Source organism: Podarcis melisellensis (assembly GCF_964234715.1).
Source record: "Podarcis melisellensis genome assembly, chromosome: 15".
Lineage (NCBI taxonomy): Eukaryota > Metazoa > Chordata > Lepidosauria > Squamata > Lacertidae > Podarcis > Podarcis melisellensis.
The window spans coordinates 36,335,761-36,354,013 of NC_138532.1; the positions used below are offsets into that span (position 1 = coordinate 36,335,761).

General features: G+C 47.6%; 1 protein-coding gene across 9 annotated transcripts in view; it reads right to left on the minus strand.

The window, feature by feature from the left end:
• SGSM2 (small G protein signaling modulator 2) overlaps nt 1–18,253 on the minus strand; it is an 80,265-nt gene that overhangs the window by 20,946 nt on the left and 41,066 nt on the right. For 2 of the 9 annotated variants that reach the window (XM_081890228.1, XM_081890223.1), the window contains exons 3-13: nt 17,821–17,983; nt 16,358–16,429; nt 15,369–15,533; nt 12,970–13,037; nt 11,936–12,081; nt 9,819–9,953; nt 7,264–7,388; nt 6,184–6,251; nt 5,387–5,550; nt 4,057–4,192; nt 2,903–3,037 (exon numbers count right to left, since the gene is read on the minus strand). In XM_081890228.1, coding sequence (XP_081746354.1) covers nt 2,903–3,037; nt 4,057–4,192; nt 5,387–5,550; nt 6,184–6,251; nt 7,264–7,388; nt 9,819–9,953; nt 11,936–12,081; nt 12,970–13,037; nt 15,369–15,533; nt 16,358–16,429; nt 17,821–17,983 — 1,377 coding nt within the window. Of the gene's footprint in view, nt 1–2,902; nt 3,038–4,056; nt 4,193–5,386; nt 5,551–6,183; nt 6,252–7,263; nt 7,389–9,818; nt 9,954–11,935; nt 12,082–12,969; nt 13,038–15,368; nt 15,534–16,357; nt 16,430–17,820; nt 17,984–18,253 lie in introns of those variants that run through there. The other 7 variants (XM_081890224.1, XM_081890225.1, XM_081890227.1 and 4 more) reach the window with 7 other exon arrangements.

The following is an 18,253-nucleotide window of genomic DNA, read 5'->3' on the forward strand; positions in this document are numbered from 1 at the left end:
TTGTAGCAGGGAAGAGGAGGGAGACAAAACTAGCATGAGTTGGCTCTGCCTGTCATTGGCTCTGGCGCCACCTACTGTTGGGCTCCTTGCCTTTTGTCCCATCATTTCCAATGTGCACTGGGCTCCTCTATAAACATTCCCCGTACACTGAAAACTAGAAAGTCAGGGAGACTTAGTCTTCTTCCTGACATGCTAATTTTATATGTGAATGGATTTTCTTCCCTTTATCCCTAAGAAATCATGTTCCTGACACTATAGATTGATTTATTTATGAGAGAGAGAGAGAGAGAGAGAGAGAGAGAGAGAGAGAGAGAGAGAGAGAAACTGACTTTGGGGGTATTTCTTTTAAAAAAATATTTATTTTGCTTGTTTGCCATCAGATTTATATCCCGCATTTTCCTCTCTCCAAAGAGAGATGTGCAAAGTGGCCATAGAAAGCCTGCAGGACAAAACAAAGAATAACCCAAGTCAATTTAAAAAGGGCTACAAGTATGGCAGCCCTGGCTGCCAATATTGCTACTTTTCGGGCGTTTTGGAGTGCCCCACCCTCAGCCCTATGGAGGGTGTGCGTTCTGGATGCCACGTGGCTCTTGCACACATGCATGTAGGTGTGTGGAGCTATTGACATGTAGGTGCACACGGAGGTTGGACTAGATGAACCTCGGGGTCTCTTCCAACTCTACAATTCTATGATTCCATGCCCTTCCCTGCTTGCTCATCCAGACAGCAAATGTTGCTGACCGAGTGCGCTGGAGTGACAAAGCACCAGGCCATAGGAGGACAAAGCAACCTCAGTCCTGGGAGTGGGGCAGGGGGGAAGAGAAATGTGGCCCTCCAAGCTTCTCCGTTCGGCCCTGAGAACTCAAGCCAGGCCACACCCTTCACTGGCCCTACTTCACATCACCCCTGTGTGTTTTCTGCCTGGCTGGGATGTGTCTTCGAACTCTTGACCATGCCTGTTACTTGCCTGCATGCAGGAGGGTATATCTGTAGAAACTAGCCCACTGTACAACAGGTAGTATGACTGCCTGTCGCTCCACCCCCTTTTACCTCTGGCCACGCCCACCACAAGCATTTGGCCCCCAGAAGGCTTCCCAGAGGTGAATGAGGCCCTCAGGTTACAAATGGTCCTCCATTCGTGTTGGAATAGGATGGGAGGACAGAGGCTCGGGCTTTAATCTGGCGCCCCAATTGCCTTCTTCACCGTTTTGAATCCGCCCAGATACCAGTTGTCGGAGCCCGACTGTGGACAGATTCAGACATGCGGTAATGGTTGTTATGGCTCTGGACAGTCAAGAGTTAACACTCCAAAAGTGTTCTTATTAACTGGGTGCACTGCCCACATGATCCGGGCATTTCCCTTTCATCTGTGCTCTGTGGGGGCTGAGCTCTCTCTGGAGAGCAGTCTATCTCAGAACGTGGGCAAGGTAGTTTCGTTTTTGTTAGAGACAGAAAGCTGCGAACACACAGCTAGATTCTGTAGGTTTTCTTTTCTGTTTGTTATGCTTCTAAATAAAGAGTGTTAGAATAGAAGCACTGGTGTCGAGCTGAGTTATTGAAGACACTATGTCGACACAGGCAAGCCATTTTACGCTGCGTGTGAACTCTGCTATTATCCGGCAACTGAGAAGAGTGGCAGCGCGCGAGTGGAAGCTTGTGGGCGCCATTGAAGGTTGTTGGAGTGGCAATAAATTCAGATTTATTGCAGGGCCGTTGCAGCAGACTCAGTGGGTCAAAGGATTTACGACCCACAAACTTTAACAATGGTTTTCCTGGAGTGGCAGGGGTAGGAAGCTTGTGACCCTCCAGATCTTGCTGTGCCACAACTCCCATCGTTTGCTACGGTGGTTGGGAGTCCATCTGGAGGGTTGCAGCTTCACTGCCTACAGTATAAGCCTGGTTTTTGAGTAATGCTGGTACGAGAAAAGGCATTCGACCCGCAAAAAAGACTCAACTCTGAGTATTTATATCAGGCCTGACCAATCTAGAAGCTTCACATAGGCTGCCAATCAGGAGGCCCGATGTTACACCCGCAGTTCCCTTGTCCGCCTGAAGAGGCCTTTGCACACACCGCCTTAGAGGCATGGGCAGGAATTTGGAGGGGCAGATGTGGGGACAGCAAAGTAAACCCTACAAACATAACATAACATAACATAACATAACATAACATAACATAACATAACATAACATAACATAACATAACAACATAAAACATAACATAACATAACAACAACATAACATAACATAACAACATAACATAATGAAAAAGGAAGGAACAGGCAAGTTGCTCTCTAAAGAAATTAGAAACAAACCCAGACATTTTGCCTGTCATCTCAGGTTCGACAAATGCGAGAAACCTTGTTTTAAAAAATGAAAACTGGGATTGTAGGGATTATGGGTGGCCCAGCAGGATGGGGGCAACTACCCCCTTCTTCACTGCCACCCCACTGTGGACAGCCATGTCTTCAAGCTTTTCTGGTTCAAGGTTCCTGAGTACTGAGTGCAGACTACCATCTAAGCCAGCCTTTCTCAACCTGTAAGTCCCCAGATGTTGTTGAACTACAACTCCCATCACCCCTAGCTAGCAAGGCCAGAGCTCAGGGATGATGGGGGTTGTAGTCCAACAACATTTGGGGACCCAAAGTTGAGAACCGCTGATCTAAGCAGAGAAGAGAAAGGAGTTAGTGACTGTAACGGAAACAGGGGGCAAAAGAGCCACTGGTCTCTTAGGTTTCCCTTTTCCTTGCAATTCCTCTGACCCGGAAGGAGGCGCATCAAGGCTGCAGCAACGCCAGCACCGTTGCACGTTGCGTGCGAGTGTGAGAAAGTATGTTTTGCTCTGGAGCTGCCAGGGGGTGGGGATGAAGAGGGAGTGGGGTTGCGGGGGGAGAAGGATAAAAACCTTTCATCCTTTTAGGATCTGTGAGGTTCCGATTGCAGATCATGGATAGCATTGCGTGCAGCTTGTCTTCGTCGTCCTCGTCATCGTCGACGGAGGCAGAGCGGCTGGCAGCTAAGTGGTGGTAGTTAATAGTTACTGCTCAAAGAAAATAGTGAAAGAGGAATAAGAAAAACAAAACGGGCATTGGGATCCACCAGTCAAGCTTTGAAAGGACATGTCTGAAGCAAAGGGAACCGGGTCCTCCCCTCCACAAGGGGGCAAACACAAGATTCTGACATCATGGATTGGTAGGAAGGCCCACCTTCCAACCAAAGGCCCATTCATCCATCGCTAAGAGCTGAGCATGAACGGCGCAACAACTGGGGTTGGTGCTTCCAAAAGTTGTCAAAAGATGGCTTGCCTACTCAGCCAGTCAAGGAAGACTGCACACAATTGTATACATCTCCCCACCCTCAATGTCACAAACAACCTTCCAGAATCACAGATTTGTAGAGCTGGAAGGGACCATGACGTCCTTTAGACCAAGCCCCTGCAATGCAGGAATCTCAGCTAACACATCCATGGCATGATGAATCATTGGACTACAACTCCCATCACCCCTAGTCACTAACCATGCTGGCTGGGACTGTTGGTTTTGGGAGTCCATCTGCATCTGAAGGGTTGCAGGTTCTCATTCCCTGTGGTCGATCCTTCCATTTTATTTTATTTTTATTTTTTAAAAAGAGAGAAGCATGCTGCCAATGACTGCATTGAATGCCGCAACTCACAATTTTCTGTACGTGAAAATTTCTCATGGAAAATCAAATGCAATGTCAATTTGCTGGTAAGTCTCTCTATCTCTCTTTTTAGACTAATTGGGTTTTTATTATATCATATGTTGAAAACTCTTAATAAAATTGATATAAGAATAGAAGGCCACAGGTTCCCCACCCCTGACCCTGATGGTAGTTCATTAATTATTATTTTTTAACGGCGCTGTATTTTATGGTGTGATCTATTTTTACGTTGCCTCGAGGGCAATTTAAGTCAAAAAGGCACGGTGCAAATGTTCTAAATAAGATTAAAAACTTCAAGGAAATCCTCAATGTCGCCGCTACCAAAGAAATTACCGTCATCTACGTAAAATGAAAAATCAAAACAAAGGAGGTTCTTACTGTTGTCATGCCTATGGCCTGGGTAAATGATCCTGAAGACGTAATCTGCAGCTGTCTCCACAGCCACCGGCATTTCTTCCAGATCCACAGACCTGTTGTGGGTGTTCCGTTTCCGGAGTTTGGGGAAAACTTTGCCCTACAATGTAAAACAGGGCAATCCAACAGGATGTGACTCAGAGAGAGGCTGTAGTAGAGAGTTCTAAATCCCTCTCTCATGACACTAGATCTCAGGGGTTACCCGACAAAGCAGTAAATCCAGGGCAGGCCAAAGGAGGACTTCCTTGCAAGATGTGGAAGTCAATAGCCGGAAGAGGTGGCAAATGGAGCAGGGCAGTCTCTTTATCAATGGCTAAGATGAAACCTCCATGTTCAGAGGCAGTCTATCAGTGAGTACCAGTTGCCAAGGAGCAACAACTCGGAGAGGGCAATATAACCTTCAAGGCCTGACTGGGGGCTTCTGAAGAGCATTCGGCTGGCCACTATGAGAATAGGCTTCTAGCTTAGATGGCACTTTGGTGCAATCTAGCAGGGCTCTTTTTGGCCTCTCATGGAGAAGGAGGAATGGTCTATCTTGCTCTGGCTATTTTTGATGTGCAACAAGGGCGTGCCATCAGTTATATAGCCATAATGGCACCCCACACACACAGACGAACACACAAAGGTCTGCGAAGGTTTGGATATCCTGGGGTTTGCCGATTGCATCCTCAAACAGTCCAAAGTGACTAACTGCGGGTGGTGGACTGGACTGGATATCCTGGAAAAGGGCACAGCTGGGTGGCTGGCTCCCAAGCAGCAGCGCTCCACCCTACAGTGGAGCAGTTCTCAGCAGCTGCTTGCCAAAATACAACCTCCCCCTTCATGAAATATAACCGAGTACTAGTTGGTTGGGCGAGGTACATAGCCGTCGAGAGCTGGTAAGCATATGATTGGTAGAGACTGGAAGAGAGACCCTGATTGGACACAGCAGAGTGGGGAACTGGGCAGGTCGATGGGCCGCCCACCTATCAATTGCTGCTTGAAATTAAACAGTGCAGGTATAAGCAAGCTTTGAAGGCCCAACAGGGAGTGGATTGCTGGGGCTGCAAAGCACCTCACACAGCTTATGGGGACGCTCTGCATGGATCCCTACAGGTGCAGCTGAAAGATGGGGAACCTGTGACTCTACAGATGCTGCTGGACTACAAATCCCATCATCCCTCTCCATCGGCCTTGCTGGCTGCTGTGGCTGATGGGAACTGGAGTCCAGTGACATCACAAGAGCCGGAGGTTACCCATTACTGTCCTGTCAGGTCCATATGGAAGGCGTTATTTACCAGGCTAGAGGTCTCACCTTTCCCTGCTGGGACCACAGTGGAGGCTCCAACTGTCCACGAGGCAGAAGGCCATTTTCAAGGCAAGAAAGGAAGGCAAGGAGGTGTCCGCCAGGCGGGAAGTGAAGCGGGGGCCGCTGGATGCCATCTTGACTCACCAGAACCAACGTCCCCCCTCGCTCTGCTGCAGGAATGAATATGCCTCAATGTTAGCTCTGTTTACGTACGTCAGGAGGAATCTAAGTAGAGTGGTTAATGTGGGGGGGGGGAAACCTGGCCATTGTGCACATTCCTACCAGGCCTCAGGGAGAATGTGCACATAATCTTTCCATGAATCACATTTCCTGGTCAATATTCATAATCCCCAAAAGGCTTTGGAGAAGTGCATATTGCGACTGAATTTTGTACATTCTCTTGTCATTGTGCATAATCCCCAACAAGTCTTGGAGAATGTGCATAAGCGTTTGACCTCCCCAGGGTGCAAGCCTGGGCAGTGTGTATGGAGGTCCTGGGCTGCCCAGACAACAAGACCCCACCTCTCGCCCTCAATGATGTGAATATTGTGACTGAATTTTGTACATCTCTGGGCAATATGCATTTTCTCCAGTCAATAGGAAGGTTTGTTGTGGGCCGTGTAAGATTAGGCAGCGGACCAGCAGCAGCCTGAGGAGTGCAGATTGCACACTGCTGAACAAGAAATTGGAAAAGGTGGCATGTGTCTTGGAGAATCTGCATACTGACCGGAGAAAGTGCATATGGTCCAGAAACCCTCTGGAAGGTCCCAGATTCCCCATGACAAAGGGTGTATGATACTTACGTTGCTGATGGCAGTGGATGCACACGATTTGGCTAAATGGCACAATCAAGGCATAGTCCCAGTAGATGCTGAACGCATGTAATAAGATAAACAAACAGAAATACAAGAGGTGATCATTTCTTCAAGGCCCTGTCAACCCAACATAAATTTGTTTAATTACTAAAAATAAAATAAAAATTGTCCAGTAGCACCTTAGAGAACAAGTAAGTTTGTTCTGGGTATAAGCTTTCGTGTGCATGCACATTTCTTCAGATACTTGTTTGATTGATTGGTTTATAATCCAAGCTTTTGTCAAGGCAACGCACAACACACAAAATTATCAGCACAAAGCACCCGCTTTGGGGCTAGAGGGGTTTTGCACATGTCCCTCTCTGTCCTCTGCCCAGGTGAGAAAGAGGCAGTATCATGGTTCAAAGACACATCCTAGCCTGGGGAGCAACAAAGCAGAGCCAGGGAGGGGTGTGGCCTGCAAAGAGATCTGAAGGCCTGTGTCAAAGTGCGACCCAGCAGTAAATCACACCATTCAAAGCTGAAGTTATCTCTTTATTAGCAAAAGCACGACCTTCCCAGACTTGGCAGGAGACCAAGCAGCTCATTCCTAGTAGTCTTACTCCATGAAAATCAGAGACTAAAGGCCTCCACCTCCCCACACCTGTTTATGTCTCCTCCTCTCCAGGACCTTCCCCAAGCAATCAGAGACTGTGCCTGCATGTAGCCTGCCACTGCCCCACCCATTTCAGCCCTCTTCTGGTTCTGGGAGACCTCATCTTCCGAAACTACCTCCTCTTCCCAGTCTTCTCCCTCTTCCCCCTCATTGTCAGTCCACCACCACTCCCTGGGCTCTGAGTCTTCTTCCCTTGGGGGTTCCCCAGCTGGTTCCTTTCAGCGTTCCTAGGTGTCCAGCCGGTCTGTGACAGCCAGGCAGAGAGCCCCGGGAGGACCACATCTGCACTCCCCTCCCAGGCCTGAGGTTCCCCACTGGTGCATTACAGCGAATGGGGTGCTTGCCCCAAACAAGCCCAGTCTGCCCTCAGCCAGCCCCTGCCTGCCAGACTTCTTTCTTACACTACCGCGTCTTACCTTTTCTCAAGCTCCGAGTCCCCCAGCGTCCCGTTCATGAGCTGGTTCGGCGTCCATTTCAGAGTCAGGGAATCGGCCGACTGGTGGAGAGAGAGGTAGCCCGGGATGGCCTCCATGTCATCTTTCTGTTTGGGAAGCCAGCCAAATAATGAGGAGAGGAAACGGTTTAGGACAAATGTAGGAGAAAGAGAGCAACGTTGTGCACTGCAAAAACGAGAAGAGCTCTGGTCAGCCCAGACACTGAGGTCCAGCTCCAAGGGCCTTCTGGCAGTTTCCTCCCTGCAAGAAGTGAGGTTACAAGGAACCAGGCAGAGGGCCTTCTTGGTGGTGGCACCCACCCTGCGGAACGCCCTCCCATCAGATGTCAAGGAAATAAACAACTATCTGACTTTTAGAAGACTTCTGAAGGCAGCCCTGCTTGGGGAAGTTTTTAACGTTTGATGTTCTATTGTGCTTTCATATTCTGTTGGGAACCGACCAGAGTGGCTGGGGAAACCCAGTCAGATGAGCAGGGAATAGATAATAAATTATATTATTATTATTATTATTATTATTATTATTATTTGGGACACTGCCTCTGCACATCCATCCCCAAAGGGCTTCAAACCTTTCAACAGCACGGCTTTGAACTGGAAAGAAACTGGGAGCAGGTGAGGCCCTGGGCTGCAAATCAGAAAGCAAGCAGAGAAAAATCTTTTGCTCCCTCTCTCATAGCACTAGAACATTTTCCTCCAAGAATTGATTTAATCTTCTATTAACGCCATCCAAGCCATTAGTCATCGCTGCCTCCTCTGAGAGAGAGTCCCGCAATTTAACTATGCTCTGACTGTGCGAAGAAGGACTTCATTTCATCAGTCCTGAATCTCCCGACATCCAGCTTCCGTAGATGTTCCGCCAATTCTATTGTTAGGAGAGAGGGAGGTATAACATTTCTCTGTTGTTTGTCCTCAACTTCGAATGCACAGCCAGCTTCTAGGCAGCTGCGAAGGATCAGTAAGGCTGCGAGATGTCCTGTTGAGCACAGCAAAGAGACAGAGAGCGAGGGAGAGGAAAGGGGACCAAAAATAGGAGACGTGTGATGTCAAAGCCGGGGTCTCCTTGACCCAGGTACCTAGATGTAAATGAAGCCAACATTCTGGTCTTCCCTTCATTGACTTGCATGAATTGGTGACTCATCGCAATGCTTCCAACCCTCTCTGTCCTGTTTGTGACTCATGTCTTTAAATGAATTCCCTTGTCAGTGTCCACTTCATATCTTTTAATTCTGATGTGAAGCGACACATGTCCCCAGCTGGCTTGTGATGATGCACTTAACAGCCAAGATTCTGGAGAGATCGTGATATTGGCAAACGAGGTGAATTAATATATACCCCTCGCCAGACTCTTTTCTCTCCTTCAGTACGTTGTTGGGATTATCAAGGCGACAGGCTAAAAGTGACTTAAACTTGGGTTATAGAATCATAGAATCATAGAGTTGGAAGAGACCACAAGGGACATCGAGTCCAACCCCCTGCCAAGCAGGAAACACCATCAGAGCACTCCTGACATATGGTTGTCAAGCCTCTGCTTAAAGACCTCCAAAGAAGGAGACTCCACCACACTCCTTGGCAGCAAATTCCACTGTCAAACAGCTCTTACTGTTTAGGTGGAATCTTCTTTCTTGTAGTTTGGATACATTGCTCCGTGTCTGCTTCTCTGGAGCAGCAGAAAACAACCTTTCTCCCTCCTCTATGTGAGATCCTTTTATATATTTGAACATGGCTATCATATAACATGGGTTCATCTGCACTGCACATCATACCACTCTGGACACTCATGGCCTGCCCCTAGAGAATCCTGGGAACTGTAGTTTGTTGAGGGTGCTGAGAGTTGCAAGGAGGCCCCTATTCCCCTCCCAGAGCTACAATTCCCAGAGCTTCCCATGGAGAGTTATTTGGGTGAAGGCCCAGCTGCTTAAAGGGGTATGATACTGCTTTAAAGGTACAGCAGGGCTGGCTAACATCTGGTTTTCAGCATTGCGATATATCAGTAGCTAAATACGCGATATGCTGATACAGTGGAATCCTGGTTCTTGAATGGCTTAGTTGATGAACAAATTGGCTTCCAAACGCTGAAAACCCGGAAGTAAGCGTTCCAGTTTTCGAACGTTTGTCGGAAGCCAAACATCCGACGCAGCTCCTGCAGCCAATCGGAAACTGCGCCTTGGTTTTAGAATGGTTTTGGGAGTCGAACGGACTTCCAGAATGGATTAAGTTCAAGAACCAAGGTTCCACTGTATATCACAGTATAGAATGTATCTCAGCTGCTTCTTTCTCTCCACCTTAGGGGAGGAAGAAGCAGCTGAGATACATCACCCTAGCCCTACTGAACAAGCCCCCATACCCCTCTAGCTCACGCAAGTCGGGGGGGGCAGGATCTGTATGGGGGCTTGCTGTATGGGGGCTGGGAACAGAAGCAGGATTTCTGGCACCGTTTCCTCTTTCTAACACCAATATGAAACGTCCCCCCAGGCAGATGTGCTCCTCTGCCCCACGCCACACGATCCAAGCACTTACGGGCTGAACCAGGACGTTGTTCTTTCCATATAGCAAGTGCGTCCGGGAATTCTGGTGCAACGACTCGACGTAATCCCTAGCCGAGGCAGCAAAGCGATCCTCCGACATGCTTCCGCTGGAGTGCCGTTTCCGTATCTGGGGGGGGGGGGACACGTAAGGATACCGTTGCGTTGGCTGCAATGGGAAACTGTGAATAACCTGCTTTGTTGAGATAGGCGGCCTCACATTAATTATATTTTCATTGTTAAGTTGTGGTTATTCTTTGGCCCAGAGTTTCCCAAGCTTGGGTCTCCTGTTGGTTTTTGGACTACAAATCCCATCATCCCTTGCTAGCAGGGATGATGGGAACTGTAGTCCAAACACAGCTGAGGACCCAAGTTTGAGAAACTCTGCCCTAACCCAAATGGAGCTTTGAAGGACACGATCTCCTCATATAGATCTGCATTTGCTGCCACAACTTTTTTTGGGGGGGGGGGAGCACAGCAAGGAACAAGACTCAAGCAATCGCCTGATCCTGTCCCCGTGGTCATGCTGGTTCAATGGGCAATGGTGATACAAGACACCAAAGAGAAGTGCCCTTTTCTGGGGTGGGGAAAAGCTTCGCCCCATATTAGATTTCCGAAAGAGGAACAGCGCCGCATTTCGCAGCAAGGCCGCCATCTGAATTCCTCAGAAGGAAATCCTACTGATTTTGATGGGCTTCACTGCCCAAGGAAGAGTATTCAGAAGTCCAGCTATATTTTAATGTTCAGTTTTATGCTTCTGGAAGGAGGAGGAGGAGGAGGAGGAGGAGGAGGAGGAGGAGAATAGCATACCACCCATCTGATTTGGCTACACCAGCAATTCTGGGCAGCTTCCAACAAATATAAAAGCATAATAAAACATCGAACATTAAAAAAAATTCCCTATACATGCAAAAAGTGACTTTCCTTCAAGTAAGCCCAATACTTGCAGAGGGGGGAGTTTTGTGGGGGGAGAGAATCCCTTGTTGCATAGAAGCACAGCCTATGAATGAGGGCACTACAATCCTCCTGCAGGAATTGGACTAGACGGCCCCTTGGATCACTTTCAGTTCTATGAATATATATATATATATATATATATATATATATATATATATATATATATATCTCAGGTTGATCCCTATATGGAAGAGCTGCACATTCCTCAGAGTCCCTTCCAGTTCTACAATTCAATGATTCTACAGTATTTCCAGTCTGAGGGGTGGGTGCCCCCTAAGGAGTCCCATCGGTGGAAGCCCTGCACAAGAACCTTTGCTTTTGCAATGGGCTTCCCACTCCCACCCCACCCCACTCTCTTTTTTTTTATAAATTTTTATTAAGATTTTCACAAATTTTTAGAATAATACACAGAACATAAAACATAGAAAAACATACAACACGTATAATTTCAGATCTTAATTTCTTATAACTTACTTTCCCGACTTCCTCATGCCTCCCCTTTCTGTATTCTCATGTCTAATTAATTGATCAGCAAATCCTTCCCTTATTTTCAATTTAATTTTGTTAACCCTCATTTTCTTTAATCATAACCATTGTTGCTATTTAACCCCTAACTTTCTCATCCAGCATCAATCTAACATTCGCTAATCACCCCACTCTCCTCCCTCTGTGCCTCCCCTGCACCCCATAACCAGCTCAAGAGGACTCAGGCAAAACCCCAGAACACTGCCCAGGGGGAGGTTGTTCTGTCTGGCAAGCTGAAAAGCTCGCACAGAAAGCACGTTCAACGTAGCACAAAGTTGAATTCCTTCCAATGCTTCCATACTGCATTTCAAGCGCACCCTCCCCAGATAATTCTGAGAACCGTAGTTTGCCCCCCCGCCCGTACCCACAGAAATCCAATTCCCAGAGCCCTTAACAAACTACACTTCCAAGGATTCGTGGGGTAGAGCTGTGCTTCAATAGTGCCCTAGACATACAGTGGGCATGCAGCCTAAATGGGTTATAACCATGTTGGCCACACCCTTCCAGATATTCTGGACTTCAGCTCCCATCATCTGGCTGGGCCTGATGGAAGCTATAGCCCCAAAACATCTGAAGGGCCATGGGATGGAAAAGGCTGCGCTGCCACATCAGGGAGGAAAAAGGACCCACTCCTAACGCTGGCCGTTTGGACGGAGAGTCTTGCCGGCCGTGGGCTCCGTGGATGCGATGCCGTTGGACCAGTTCGTCGGCCGAGGGGTCTGTCCAGAAGTGGTCGGCTGTTTTCAGCTTGGTGTATTCCAGGGCACAGGGTCCAACTGAGAACAGACCAGAGAGAGAGAGAGAGAGAGAATGGAATTGGGAAACTCCTTTTGCCTTCTCAGGGGTGGAAGAAAGCCAGTAGCTTCTCCTCAGCTAAAGAGATCTAAGCCAGTGATGGGGGCTCCAGATGTTGTGGGACTCCCAACGCCCATCATCCTTGACTACTGGGCCATACTGGCTTTGGCTGGTGGGATCTGGAGTACAAAGACGTCCGGAGGACCTCATCCCTGGTCTAAAGGAACAGGCAAATAAGGTTTGCCACGTTATCTCAAATTTGGGTACTGCTTGATTTCCACTGGCAGAAGAGCAACATCTTTACTTTTCGCTCAGAGAAACTCTTCAGGGTGGCAGGAGCTTCTCAGTGGTGGCCCTCAGATTACACAACTAATTGCCTGTGGATGTCTGCCAAGTCCAGCATCTTGGGCCTTGGCAAAACAGGATTTAAATACCTATCAGCCTTTATATCAGGGACAGCTAATAGTGGTGCCCGTCAGCTGCTGTGGACTACAGCTCCCAGCATCCCTAACCACTGGCCATGTTGCCTGGGGCTGATGGGAGTTGGAGTCCAACGATGTCTAGAGAGTCATAGGTTCTCCATAGAACATATAACCCACTCCTCTTTTACCAGAAAAGAAAAATTGGGATTTTTAAATTGTTGATGCTGATGCCAAAAGCTCAGCTGTGCCTCAGATAGAGCCCATCGCTTGACGAAACCTCCTCTCCCTTCCTCTCCCCAAATCCTTGCTCCTTCCTTTGTGCAATAGCATCACGTTTCTTGACTCACGTTCATCATCTGTGCAAACGCCTTTTTGGCGAACCACATGGGGACTGTCAAAACAGCGCTCTTCCAAAGCACACAGAAATAACATTTGAAAGATGCTCACCCAGAAGGCAAGCCAAGATGGGCCCACAGACCGGATCTGCCAGCAGAGCTTCTCTCTCGTAATATTTGCTGGAAGAGAGCAACCACACAAAACGACCGGCGATAAAATAACATTTACCTTTCAATGAAAAAAAGGAGCACGCGCGTTAATGAAGTTTGCCGTGCGGAGGAGAGAGAGGCTCTTCCGGTTATTATTATTTAAACACAGGCCACGTTTTGAAAGGAGCGAAGCCGGAAACGAAAAAAGCAGGGCTGGCTTTCTTACACAGGGGCCCCTGCCTTATATACCCTGGCAAAGCATTTGCTCCTTGAGCCTAGGCTTGCCTGCTCAGACTGGCAGCCGTTCTCCAGGCCAGAGTGGAGGCTGGTGCCTTACGGCAAATGGGAGGTCTGCCCCACCAACCTCAGTCTGCCCTCATACTTCTTAGCTCAGCTGCTTAGAGCAGGCATAGGCAACCTCAGCCCTCTGGATGTTTTGGGACTACAATTCCCATCATCCCTGACCACTGGGCCTGTTAGCTAAGGATCATGGGAGTTGTAGTCCCAAAAATATCTGGCGGGCCGAGGTTGCCTATGCCTGGCTTAGAGCGTGGGTGCTGATAATGCCAAGGCTGCAGGCTCTATCCCTGCATATTCTTGTATCGCAGGTGGTTGGACCTGACGATCCTCAGGGACCCTTCCATCTAAAAGGTAAAGTGACCCCTGACCATTAGGTCCAGTCGTGGCCGACTCTGGGGTTGCGGCGCTCATCTCGATCTATGGGCTGAGGGAGCCGGCGTACAGCTTCCGGGTCATGTAGCCAGCATGACTAAGCCGCTTCTGGTGAACCAGAGCAGCGCATGGAAACGCCGTTTACCTTCCCGCCGGAGTGGTACCTATTTATCTACTTGCACTTTGACGTACTTTCATACTGCTAGGTTGGCAGGAGCAGGGACCGAGCAATGGGAGCTCACCCCGTCGCGGGGATTCGAACCGCCGACCTTCTGATCGGCAAGTCCTAGGCTCTGTAGTTTAACCCACAGCGCCACCCATGTCCCCCCTTTTGTCTACAATTCTACATCCCTCTGATTCTATGGTGGGAATGGTGGCATTTCACCACTAGAGGGAACAGGAGTCCTCACTCTTTCCCCTAAGAGTGCTGATGTCATTCCCACCGCCCAGGAATATTTTTCTGGTTTTAAAAAAAAGAAGCCGTGGGCTGGCTGCCTTTGCAACTCGGTGGCCTGCCTTGGCTGCTGCCCATAAGGCAATTTTTTTACAAAAATGAAAGAGGCAGCATCAGCATTTGTTCGTACGGATTTGGGGGCACAGCACACAGGAGCCTCTCTTTAAGGCATGGAATTGCTAACATGGAAAGGGAACTGGCGCCACGGAAGCCAGCTGCTCTGCGTCGACCGGTGAGAAGGAAAGCATCGTCTCTAGTCCCAGGTGTGCTGCTATTGATACTCAAAGATGATGCCCAATGCCAGAATAAAAGAAGTGTTTAAAAAAATCTAATCGAAAAAGCAACAGGAGCAAAGAGAAGAGAAGCAAGATGGAAAAAAGAAACAGAAGAAAGGAAAATAAGATAGATAGATGATAGATAGATAGATAGATGATAGATATAGATAGAAGATAGATAGATGATAGATAGATAGATAGATAGATAGATAGATAGATAGATGATAGATAGATAGATGACAGACAGATGATAGATGATAGATGATAGATAGATAGATAAATGATAGATAGATAGATAGATAGATAGATAGATAGATAGATAGATATAGATACATGATAGACAGACGATGGATAGATATAGATATAGAGATAGAGATAGAGATAGAGATAGAGATAGAGATAGAGATAGAGATAGAGATAGAGATAGAGATAGAGATATTATAGATAGATAGATAGATAGATAGATAGATAGATAGATAGATATAGATATATAACAGACAGATGATGGATAGATAGATAGAGATAGATAGAGATAGATAGATACAGATTAGATAGATGAGAAAGAAAGAAAGAAAGAAAGAAAGAAAGAAAGAAAGAAAGAAAGAAAGAAAGAAAGAAAGAGAAAGAAAGAAGGACTCAGTCGAGTTGTGATTTTAATTTGTTTTAACTGTTTTTAACATTGCTTTTTAAATTAATATGGTCCATTCTGGAGTCTTGGGGTAAAAGATGGGCAATAAATCAAATTTATTACTAATGATGAGAGAGCCTCCATTCATTGCTCTGCCCACTAGTGGCACATGGCCTCTGAAACGTTGCCCAGAAAGGAATGCAGCCCTCAGGCTGAAAAAGGTCCCCCCCCCCCAGCCATTGATAGCTTTTTTATAACGACAGCATGTGCCACTCGTGGCTCTCTTCCCTTTTGGAAAACAAAACAAAGCCAAGCTCCGGCACGTCCCTTACCTGCAGTTGTCCACCACGTACTGCACAATCTTGTCCAGCACCCTTTCGATCAGAGCGGTGCGAACCCAGATGTGCTTGACGGCTTGTGGGGTCAGGGCAGGGGCTTTGCTTGTGGTGGACGCCTGCCTCTTGAGGGATTCCTGGCCAGCCGGCTGACTTCTCCTGCTAAAGAGAAATAAAGAAAGCCCAAAAACTCTCAAAAAAGAGAGAGTTTAAAAGCTTCATCGCAAACACGGTTTAATTTGTCTGGAGACGGACTGACAACTCTGTGCCCGCCCCAAATGCAAGGCCTGCATTCCCTCAAGGGGTCACTTCTGGGGGAAGAGCACCTATAAATGGCTGGTAGCCATTGACAGCCTTGTCCCTGATTTCGTCTAATCGCCTTCAGAAGTCCTCCAAGCTGGTGGCCATCCCCGCCTCCTGTGGCAGTGAGTTCCACAGTTTATGCGCTCCATAAACTTCCTTCGATCTGCCCTGAATTGTCCGACATTTGGCTCCATTGGATATCTCCCTGTTCTAGCATTAGGCAGGTGTTTGAACCATACTTGTGATGCTGTTATGTTCACCTTGTGCTCGTGCGTTGACTGGAGCTACCATTTCCAAACCAGAAGGCCTAATTGGTCTGTTTTCGAAAGAGTGTCAAAGCAACAGCTGATAGAACATGCTCGCAGTAAAACAAACCTTACTGACACTGGTAAACTAGTTCAAACTGGAGAGGATGGATGGGGGGGCAAGGAGGAGGAGAAAAATAATCCATCAGAAATATTTTTCCTCCCTCCTTCAATCTTCCGGACTATCGGGAAAGAAAATAAAAACCCTTATTTGTCTAGCTCAGCCTTTGGCAATATGGTGCATGCTCTGGACTACAACTCCCAGCAGTCCCTGGGAGCAGGGGCTGATGGGAGTTGTAGTCCTAAACATCCAGAGGGCACCAGATTGCTGTAGACTGGACTACCCCACCTTATTCTCACTTGACATAAACTAGTAACCTGAGGAGAGAAAGAGGCGCTGGCTGATAGCTGAAACTCCTCACTATATTCTCCAGCTTTCTTAAAGGTGACCTGAAAAGGGAAAAAAGAAAGATGGATTCTTTTGAGGGGGGTGTTTGTGTATGAGCGTGCACATGGGCACACTTGCACTTTTGGGGGTCATGCCTTTGGGGTCTGGGCTAACACAGACAAAACAGTCAGCATCTAGAACAGTGTGTTCCCAGGGAATTCTGGGTTAAACCAGAACAAGTCTCAGAGGAGAAGGGGTGCGAGAGAGATCGGCTCCCCCCCCCCATAACACCTTGCCAATTTGAGTAGCCTCCTAGAGCATTCACAAAAACAAAGGATGGCTTGATTCTGACAGAAACGATAAATATTGCTAAATAAACCATTGTTGTCCAAAATTGATGATACTGGGAAACTAATGGTACGGAATATAGCTATAATGGAGAAAATTATGTATAATTTGAGATTTTAGGAAGGACTAGAACACTTTTTAAAATGCTGTGGCATTCTTTTATGCCCAACCATCGTTTTCAAGACAACCCTTGTCACCAGTTTAGCAATTCAGGAACTATACGTGATAATCTGATAATACAGATAGTCCTTACTTGGATTTTGTTATTTTAACCCCGTGTTAAAACCCGAGCGACTGTACTCATTTTGTGTGCCTATTTTATAGTTTTCTTTTTTCACCTTTTGATTTCTGTCTGCTGTTACGAGTTGTTCTCTCCATTTTATATACATTATAAAATGTTTGTTTGTTTGTTTTTAAAATAAACACTCCCCCTCCCCTTTCAGCACTGATTTAATATCTGCTGCATGGCCTGAACCTTTTCACATCACCACATGGGCTATTTAAATATAAACTTGTTCAAAATGTGGCAGCACAGCTGAAGCAAATATTTAAACAGGGCAAGGAATAAAAGGACCCGAAAAACCTGTCTGAGATGACCTCTTAAGAGTGCAAGTAAGGTCTCTCTTAGCCTTGCAATGTGTGCCTGGAGCCAGTCTGTTAAAATGTGCTCCTGCAAATTGGCATCAAGGCTGGGGGGGGGGGCATGAGAGTGCTGGGATCCTTGGCCGCTGCCCAAGGATACCGCTCCCCAACATAGCTGTCAACCTTCCCTTTTTTTGCGGGAAATTCCCTTATTCCAGTGCCGTTTCCCGCTGCTTTCCCGGATTGTTAGATATCCCATAAACTGTCCCCGGGACAAGTGAGGCTGCTGATCACTTATTTTCGAGGCTGCTGGTCCCTTATTTTCAAATCTGAAAGTTGACAGCTATGCCCCCCGATGCCAGCCCTTTGCAGTGTGCAGAAATCAACACGCTCCAGTCTTTCAGCAGAAAACACTGCAGATCTGTCTCCGGGACTGGGCTGGGGGACGGGCGGGCAAACTCTGCAAAACAAGGTTTCGTCACTGAGCTGCGGAATCCCTTCGGAGGCGGACCTTAACCCTCACCTGCCTTCTACCTGCTGCAGCAGCTCCTGGGCATTCCTGCACACGTCGCTGGCAACGTCGTAGGTCTTGCCGACCTTGGTGAAGAGGGCGGCGATCTTGTCGGTCCGCAGGAAGCCGGCTGCCCGTCTCTTGAGCATGTGCAGAAGGCAAGCTTCCACCACCCCTGGGAGGAGAGAAGAAGGCAAGAGTGTCAAGGAGCAAACCCCACTCCGCTGCAGAGTTCTGTGGTCTCAGAGCAAACACAGGCTCCTGTTTAACAATAGGAGCAAAAGGACGGTGTAGTTCTGGTGTGGGTGTCCCCGGAAGCTCAGGGTGGATGGACTCAGTGGTCCATCAACCATAGCCAGGTATAAAATAAGAGACTGGATGGCGAAGACTACAAGGCTACAAGATGGAGCTTCAGGGGGAGGAGCCCATTGCTTAACTGCATCCC